General features: G+C 53.0%; 1 protein-coding gene across 1 annotated transcript; it reads left to right on the top strand.

The window, feature by feature from the left end:
* The first annotated feature begins 6,182 nt into the window (after positions 1 to 6,182).
* Positions 6,183 to 8,348, top strand: EPOP (elongin BC and polycomb repressive complex 2 associated protein). The gene has a single exon (XM_080924510.1). The coding sequence runs from the start codon at positions 6,592 to 6,594 to the stop codon at positions 7,711 to 7,713; it is 1,122 nt and encodes a 373-aa protein (XP_080780636.1). The 5' UTR covers positions 6,183 to 6,591; the 3' UTR covers positions 7,714 to 8,348.
* The last annotated feature ends 601 nt before the right edge of the window (positions 8,349 to 8,949 follow it).

The raw sequence follows: 8,949 nt of genomic DNA, 5'->3' as shown, positions 1-8,949 counted from the left end.
ACACAGGGCTCGGGGGCAAACCCCAGCAATGAAATATGAATAAACCTAACAGAAATGGCTTGTTTAGTCATCTGGCAAGTCCACTGTAAACTGGATGTGTAAGAGGAAGCAAAGCTGTGCGTATGGTTGTTAGACTCTCACTCCCTGAGGCTGGGCTGGAATTTCCTACACAAAGCAGGATGGCGGCAGATTGGTGGTTTTAGCTATCCCTCTAGGGTGCTGAGATTACAGTCCTGAGCCACCACACCCAGCGGTTGTCTGCTGAGATACGGTCTCTGATAGCTCAGGCTGGCTCCAAACTCATTGTGTAATCAAGGCTGATAGCATTCTTCCTGCAATCACTTCCCAAGTGCTGGGATTCCAGAAATGGACCACCACTCCCAGCCAAGCAATGAACTGTGTATGCAGGAACATCCCCTCCCTTCCTATCTCTATTTGTCTGTCGGCCTGCCTATCTGTCTGTCTGTTGGGTGTGTTTTAGAACATACATATGCAGGTGCGTGTGCATGCTTGTGAAGGCTAGAGGTCACTTCTTCTTGGGCAGATTCCCACCACATTTCTGTACTTTTTGAATCAGAATTTTTGGTTGACCCTGGAGTTCACCAAATGGCACCAGCTGGTTGGAGAGCACCAGGGATCCTCTGGTCTCTGCTTCGCAGCACTGGGGTTATAGGATCTGGCTACCTTGCCCAGCTTTTTACACCTTCCATAGCAAGTACTTTACCAATGGACCCATCTCCCTAGTCCCCGAAAATATTTTAAAATGTTAGTCCAGGAGTTCAAGGCCAGTCTCCTCCTCCATAGTGATTCTGAACTTAAAGAGACCCTGCCTCAACAGAACAGTGTGTGTGTGTGTGTGTGTGTGTGTCTGTCATTCTCTGTGTGTTTCTGTCTCTCTCTGTGTGTATCTGTCTATCATTCTGTGTGTGTGTGTCTGTCTCTGTTTCTCTCTCTCTCTCTCTCTCTCTCTCTCTCTCTCTCTCTGTGTGTGTGTGTGTGTGTGTGTATGTGTTGCAGTGCTAGGAATGAAACCCAGACCTTTGAACATGCTAAATAAAATGTTCTGCCACTGAGGTACACAGACAGAAACTTAAGTGTTCATAGTCACTATTCATAACCAAGAAGTGAAATCAAAGTGTGACTGAGTTATTAAAGCAGGGTCTACCCGTCTACCCGTCCATACATTGAAATGTCACCAGAAGCAAAGATGCATAAACTACGAGTCCATGGGTGAGCACTTGTATACAGATAAACCCCAAACGTTGTACTTTTGTGAAAGAAGCCAGGACAAAAGGCCACACAGTTCCATTGCTAAGATGTGTCCAGAGTTGGGAGCTCTGTACAGCCGGAAAGCACATTGGTCCCCTGGGCTTGGGAATGGGAGTTACTGCAAACGGGGATACAGATTCTCATAAGTGATATCTTTTTAAAAAAGATTTATTTATTCATTTAGTATATGTGAGTACACTGTAGCTGTCTTCAGATACACCAGAAGAGGGCATCAGATCCCATTACAGATGGTTGTGAGCCACCCTGTGGTTGCTGGGAATTGAACTCAGGACCCCTGGAAGAGCAGTCAGTGCTCTTAACCTCTGAGCCATCTCTCCAGCCCCCAAGTGATATCTTATTAATAAAAATATCTTGAATAAAATTGGATTTTGAGTCTAAGAGAGAATCTTATATAACACAGCTTGGCTCTGAGTTTACTATGCATGTCATTGAGGATGACCTGTACCTTCGGAGTCGCCTGCCTCTCTCCCCTGAGCACTGGGATTGCAGGTGTGGCCCACCATGACTGCTGCTGCTCTTGTTATTATTAACCATCATTATTTATTCTGCAGGAAGACAGAAGATCATTTGCAGTAGTCAGTTTTCTCCTTTTACCATGTGGGTTCTAGGGAATGAACACAGGCTTGGTGGTGAGTGCCTTTGTCTTCTGAGCCCTCCGCTGGCTTGTTTTACGTAGGACTGGGAACCAAACCTCTTGCATGCTAGACAAGCAGCTCCTCAGCCTAGGACTAGATCTTGAAGATGCAATGTACCTTTGTTTAATTATGCCCTCACAATGGCACCTGGCTTTCTTTTCTTCTTCCTTTCTTCCTTTTTTTTTTCTTCCCATCTTTTCTTCTTTCTTTCTTCCTCCCTTCCTTCCTTCCCTCCTTTGTTTCTTTCTTTCTTTGTATTTGAGACAGGGTTTCTCTGTGTAGCCTTGGCTGTCCTGGAACTTACTCCGTAGGCCAGGCTGGCCTAAAACTCAGAGATCTGTCTGCCTCTACCTCCAGAGTACTGGGAAACAATGTTCAGTTAGGCACTGGGTTAAGTGTGGATTATATATCAGGGATGCTCATAGCTAAGGTCTGGGGAGATGGTTGAATCAGTACCGTGGGTGCCATGCAAGCGTGAGGTCGAGCATGACCCCTGACATCCACGTCAGTCTCCTTGGATGAGTATCATCAAGTGGTTGAGGGCAACTCTACAAAATTGTCCCATGTCTTCAACTTATGCACCGTGACACCTGTTCCCATGCATCAGAAACAACAATAATAAGAAAGAATAAAGAATAAAAATTGCAAAAGCCCCAGTATAGTAACTCGGTTTTATAATTCGTGGTGTGGGGAGGTAGAGTTAGGTTGACTCCTGGGCCCAGTGGTCAGCCATCTTCTCCTGATCTTCAAGCCTGGAGTCCCAAGAAAGACCCTATCTCAAAAACAAGGTATAACAGATAAATACATAAAAACTAATAAATATTTTCAAAAAGCAGACGGTTCCTGGGAAACAACAGTGGAGGCTGACCTCTGCTTTTGACATATGCACACACAGATAAAATTAAAAAGCAGAGTATACGTGGTGAGAGACAGTAATAATCCCAGCTACTTTGGAGGCTGAGGTCAGGAGGATCTGGAGTTTGTAGCCAGACTGGGCTACCAATTTTCATGGAACCGAACAAATAACGGTGTCTGTCTATGCCAGAAATAAGTAGCAGAACTCTTTTTTTTTTTTTTTTTTTTTAAGTCTTCACTTTTTTATTCTTTGTGCACAAAGACCAGCATGATCCGGTTTCACTGGGTAGGCAGTCGAATAATGCATTCAAGGTGGCTTAGTCTTCTACTTCTGGTACTGCCGGAGTCACAGACGGCACACGTTCAGCCATATTTACGGATCAGACCGTGGCGGTTGGAGCAGACGTGGCAAGAGCGAGAGCCCTGGCTGAACTTCCGTGGGTGACCCCAGGAGTGGGTGACCCATCTTGCCTTCAGACGCGCAATGAGGAAAAAGGAATGAGCAGGCACACGCATGCGCTCTTCAGAGCTTTTGGAGCCACACTTTACCCCAAGTAGGAGAATTCTTAAGAGATTAGTAAACACAAAATGCTGGGAAGTTCTATTGGGCTGGAAGGCTAGGATACTTCATGTTTTATCTTCAGGAAAAGGTTAGCCTGGGAGGCCCCTCTCTTCAAAAATCCCTGAACATGGCCCCTTCTGCCTTGGTTAAGAACTAGATGGGGAGCGAAGGAGAACTGTCTTCTGGACTAGCCCCCTGGGGCCCTTTCAATTTTTTCTGTCCACCCCTTTGGAGTGGTGTCATACAGTTCCCAGCACCCACAGTGTGTCTGCAGGGGAAGCTGACACCTACTCTGTGGTAGGCGGAGGATGGGGCCCAGTGCCCTCTACTGTTCATTGTGAGAAGTACAGGAGCTGGGCCCGCCCACGTGAGGGGATTGGTGCTGGGAAACTTCGTGTTCGGTCTTGCTGTAGATGTGAGAAAACCACAGTTGTCCCATTTTCTGAAAGGGACGTTGAGACACAGATTATCTGGGTAATTCTGTTCAAGGTTTTATAGCTGCCCTCACCAAGTGTTCTGAAAAAAAAAAAAAGGCACCTTGACACCAGATCATTTCAACTGTGGCATATACCCATCCCCCAAGTGTTTTTAACTGCTTCCGTATAGTCCGAGCAGGGAAGGTGGAGGGAATTTCTCCTCTAGAGAAGAACTTTTTAACAGCATTGACCCCTTCATTAAAACCCTAATCTCAGGCTCGGGGAGCTGGCAGCTTTGGAGTGGGAGAAGGAAGAGGCCTGGAAGCTGAATTGTTATATAATATTCCCTGATTTATTCACACAGAGATCCACACAGTGCTGGGTGCAGGGCTGCAAATTCGAGAGACTCCAGGAAAAGGGGAGGAGAAAGGAGCCTCCCAGGCCAAGCTCCTGCAGTGGGCCAAGGCCGATCTCAGACTAGAGCATGGGGTTAGATAAATGCCTCTCTCCAAGCCAAAAACAAACCCTGCTAGGGCTTCCAAACCCCTCCCTAGTGCTGATCACCCACCTTCCATAATTTCTTCCAGCCCGTGTGTGTGTGTGTGTGTGTGTGTGTGTGTGTGTGTGTGTGTGAGTGTGTGTGTAAGGTAGGGTCAGGGCTCTACGGGCAAAGGACCCTGAAAGTTAAATCCAGTTCAACAGTGTGACCTGGCAGGACCCCAGAGGGACCCACCCCTTTCATGACAGCTGTTCCAGTGCTTGAGCTCCTTAGAGGACATCTGGGGTGGGGGAAGTGGGGGGGTCAGAATATTGACCCCTCTTCTTCCATAACTCCCATTTTGAAGCTTAAATATGGGTCTCTGCCAAGGGGAGTGTGTGTGTGTGTGTGTGTGTGTGTATGTATGTGTGTGTGTGTGTGTGTGTGTACCCATCCCATCTATCCCTTTTTTCTCAAGTTTTGGTTGACGTTATTTAGACAAAGTGTGTCTATTGTCATTGCTTCGAGGAGGAAGATGCATCATTTGTCCTGTTACAAAAAAACCGATTGTGCATATAAGTGTAGTTAGTACTCAGGATGCTGAAGCCAGGATGATGGAGTTCCAGGCCACACGGTGGGTGAGCCCCTATCAAGGAGGGAGGGAGAGCTTTCTTTTGCCCTGGCCCAGGGGATAATTCTGTATTCCTCAGTTTCATCCTACCCCTAGTCCAAGCCAACATATAAATCTCTCGTACTTCTGCAGAAGAAAAGCAGCTGCATCTAACCTGATTTTAGGATGATGACGAACAGCCCAAAGACTCATTCATTCCCATTGTGCCGTTTGAGCAGTAGGGATATAGCAGTGATCAAGACTGGATGTCCTACTGGCTGCTGGGCTCAGCTGTGCAGCCAAGGGCACCGGCTCTTTCTCAACTCTGAGGAGAGGAACAAGGAACAAGCCCGTTTCGCAAATTATGAGCAGACTGTGTAGGAACTAAAGAAGAGATGTGAGAGATATGTGCATTAGAGTATGTTCTGGGAATTATTATTCACTTTTTGTTTGTGGGTGGAGAGTAAGAGGTTTTTTTGGTCTTTTCCACCCATTCTGGCCGCCCAGGATCCAGAGGATAGAATCCCCCGGGATCTGAAGGATCCCAACTGTGCCAGCTCTTTGGAATTCCGTTAAGACGTGGGGCACTTCCATACCATAGGAAGAAAAGGAAAGAAGTACATAAAGAAAGCCAGCTTATTGTCTTCCGTGGGTCTGTCGAAACTCCCCCTTCAAATTTATTTTTTCCTTTACAAATCTTGCACATATATAGTGAATTCCTAATCACTCACTCTACAAGCGGTTTTTGTTTGTTTTTGAGTTCCTTGAGTGCCAGGCCGCTGTTCCACCGGCCCTGAGCAAAGACCACAGGACACCCTTAATAAGGGACTCCTTGCTACACCAAGCTCATAAGCCACCGACGCTTGGTTTCATCCTTTTCTTCCACGTTGTTTTTGAGCTTGTCCCTCTGAATTCACGGAGCTCCATTCTCTTCTAAAGGGCTGAAACAAACTTTCCCATTTCACAGATGCGGAAAAACCGCGACTTCTTCGGGGTAAACGAGTGGCTGGACCTGCGATCAGGTAAAATGATCCCAGGTCATCAACAGGCCGCCAGAAGACGTGCCTCTGGCCCCTCGCACTTCCACCCGTGCGCGCCCAGACCCACGCATCCCTGCTCCCCGCCCTCCAGCCCAGGAGCTCCGGGTCCACGTGTGTGTGTCTGTGTGCGGAATGGGGACGGGGGCCGTGCCGCCCGAGGGGTGGGGTCTACGTGACGTCAGAGCAACCGCGTCCAATCAGAGGCGGGCTCGCAGCCGCGGCGCTGGTATTGGGGCAGCGAGGGGGCAGTTCTCTATAACGCGGTCTCCGGAGCCAGCGGGGAAGAAAGAAGCCGAGAGGGCGGAAGGCGCCCTCCCCGCCGCTGGGCCCGGGCACCGGGCGCCGGGCCGGGGTCCTTCCCGCCGGCGGCGAGCGCCCGCTGCTTTGTTTGCCCCCGCCTTGGCGTTGAAGGGGGCTCGTGCCGGGCGCTGCGCCGGGAACGCGGCGGCAGGAAGCGCGACTGATCGCACCGGGGACGCGCCGGGGACCCAGGAGTCCGGCCGAGGCGAGGGCCGCGTGACGATACCGAGGAGAGAGCCGGAGCGCCGCCGCTGGTTCCCGGTGGCGGGCCCGGGACGCCCGTGAACACAGACCTCCCCGTCGACGGGGGGCGATGTTCCCCTGGCCCGCGGACTCTTCGGGCCACCGGGGTATCCCGCCGTTGGGACCAGGGCCCCCGCAGTGGGCGACCCCCAAGGCTGCTCCATGGAGACTCTGTGTCCTCCTCCCCGCCTGGCAGTGCCCGGGTCCCCGCGGGGGTCTCCCTGCTCGCCTACGCCCCGGAAGCCGCGTCGGGGGACCCCAGAGTTTTCCCCACTGTGCCTGCGTGCCCTCGCCTTCTGCGCTCTTGCCAAACCCCGGCCGTCCTCCCTGGGCCTGGGGCCTGGAGAGCTGGCGCCGCGGACCCCGGTGCTGCTGGGCTCCCGGGCCTCGCCATGCACAGGCGGCTGGGCCGCGGACGGCCTGAAGCACCTCGGGGGACAGGCCGGGCACCCGAGCGACGTGAGCTCCGCGGACGGCGAGAATGCAGACGTCGCGGTGTGCCCAGGCGGTGGAGAGGAGGAAGAGGGCGGAGGCGGCTTCCCGCACTTCGGCGCTGGTTCCTGCGTACCTCCGGGCTGCTGCCCTGCTCCCCTGCGTCCTCGGGAATCTCCGACCAGCCCCGCCTGGTCCCCGCCCAGGCCATCCAGGGGTCTGGAATCCCAGCTTGAGGCAGCTAGCAGTCCGCCTCTTGAGCCGGGATCCCGGCCTCCGTCGCCACCTGCGGGCCTCTCCCCGGAGCCTGCGCCTTCCGAGCAGCCTGTGCCGGGCTCGGAGGCTCCAGAGGGTGGAAACCCTGAGCCGGCCGCGCCTGAGGCACCCGCGCTCAGCCCCTCGACGGCAGACGCAGCGCCGGACGCGCCCGGCGATCTCCGCCAGGAACATTTCAATCGCCTGATCCGCCGTTCGAAACTTTGGTGTTACGCGAAGGGGTTCGCCCTGGACACTCCAAGTTTGCGCCGTGGGTCCGAACGGCCGGCAGCCAAAGCCCGGGGAGCAGCCAAGAAACGCCGGCGGCCAGCGCCGCCCCCGCGCAGTGTGCAGCCTCGGCGGCCCGCCCCGACGCTTCCCACTTCGAGCACCTTCAGCCTCCTCGACTGTTTTCCCTGTCCCCCAGCCCTAGTGGTGGAAGAGAACGGAGACTTAGGGCCCGCTTCCTCGCTTCGCCTCCAGGGAGACGCAAAGCCGCCGCCTGCCCACCCGCTGTGGAAGTGGCAGATGGGAGGACCCGCTGTCCCTGAGCCACCGGGCCTCAAATCCTGGTGGGTCAACTTGGAAGAACTCTGAGCGTCGAACCCCGGGTAGACTGAGGGCTCCGGAAGGGAGCCTCGATTCTCAAATTTGTCTGTTCTCCTTTGCTTTGCATTTTATGAGCTGTGACCCGAGGGACCTCAAACGACAGTGATCTTCAAGCACCTGAGAGGTCGAAGTGATCTTCCTCCTTGTGGAGGATCCAAGGACGAGCGTCCGGGAAAGTCTGTAAAGAGCTGCATGACCAGCTCCATCTCTGTCCTGCCTGCGGGGTAGGCAGAGCCTTCACCCCCAGGGGAGCAAAGCAGCTAAGGCCCTAAGACCAAAAGAAAGGGACAGAGGGACGGACCTTGGTGATGGACAAACCGGTTGTTTCCATGTTTGAATGAGGGTCCGTTTAGCGGAGTGGGGGCTGTGGTTGGGGTTTGAAGGTGATTGACAGCTCCCTGGGGGCATCCCCCACCCCCACTGCCCAGACCTTTAACCCTTTACACCTCCCGTTTTTCTCTTCCTAGCCCTCCCCCTCCCCAAGTTCAGGTGATTCTCCCCTTATGGAGAGCTTCAGTCTCAGCCAGCAGACCTTACCCTTTTGTCCAGTTTTGGAGTTTCCCTTTGCCATGACGTTTGATGAGGGAAAGAGACCTCCAGCCCCAGCGTCCTCACATACGGAGAGGAAAGGAGGTAGAGGGCCGTGTGGTGCGGCCCAAGGCTGGTTTTGCCTGGGGAAGGAGCCAAAAACTCCCCGGGAAAATGATGGAAGATGGAATAAATCAATAAAATCTGACCAAACAAGTCGTCTTTTGAGGTCCTCGCTCCCAATTTATGGATGGGATGGTGGGTAGGTAGGAGGCTAGTCTGAATCCATACTTCAGACTCCCAACGTGGGTGGGTACAAAAAAGGCTGGAGAAAGGCAAGTGAAAGGACCCATGGCCTCGCGCGTGAGGGAACCTGTGCTGGGCAAGCCACCTTAAGCATTTCTTAGGCTCAGGCATTCTGAGAGTTGTCAGGGATGGATCCGAAGGGGGCAGGGCCTGGGAGATTAGGTTTGGGGTCAGAGGTTCTGTTTTCCGGGCTGTGAGGAGCTAGGCCTGGACCACGCCCCAGTCAGGACTGACTCCTGGAGTTAGAAGGGTGGGGTGACTTTCTCTGTACGTGGCGATCAGGTTCAGGGTAGGTGAGTTATACTGCGTGCCCGTGCTTTTGAGATCTGCCCGCTACTGGGGGCTCTAATGGCCCTTGAGTGTTCCCGCGTTGACACTGCGAAGGACACG

The sequence above is a fragment of the Micromys minutus genome (genome assembly GCF_963924665.1).
Source record: "Micromys minutus genome assembly, chromosome: 10".
In the NCBI taxonomy this organism is placed as follows: Eukaryota; Metazoa; Chordata; class Mammalia; order Rodentia; family Muridae; genus Micromys; species Micromys minutus.
This window is presented reverse-complemented; position numbering and strand designations above follow the sequence as displayed.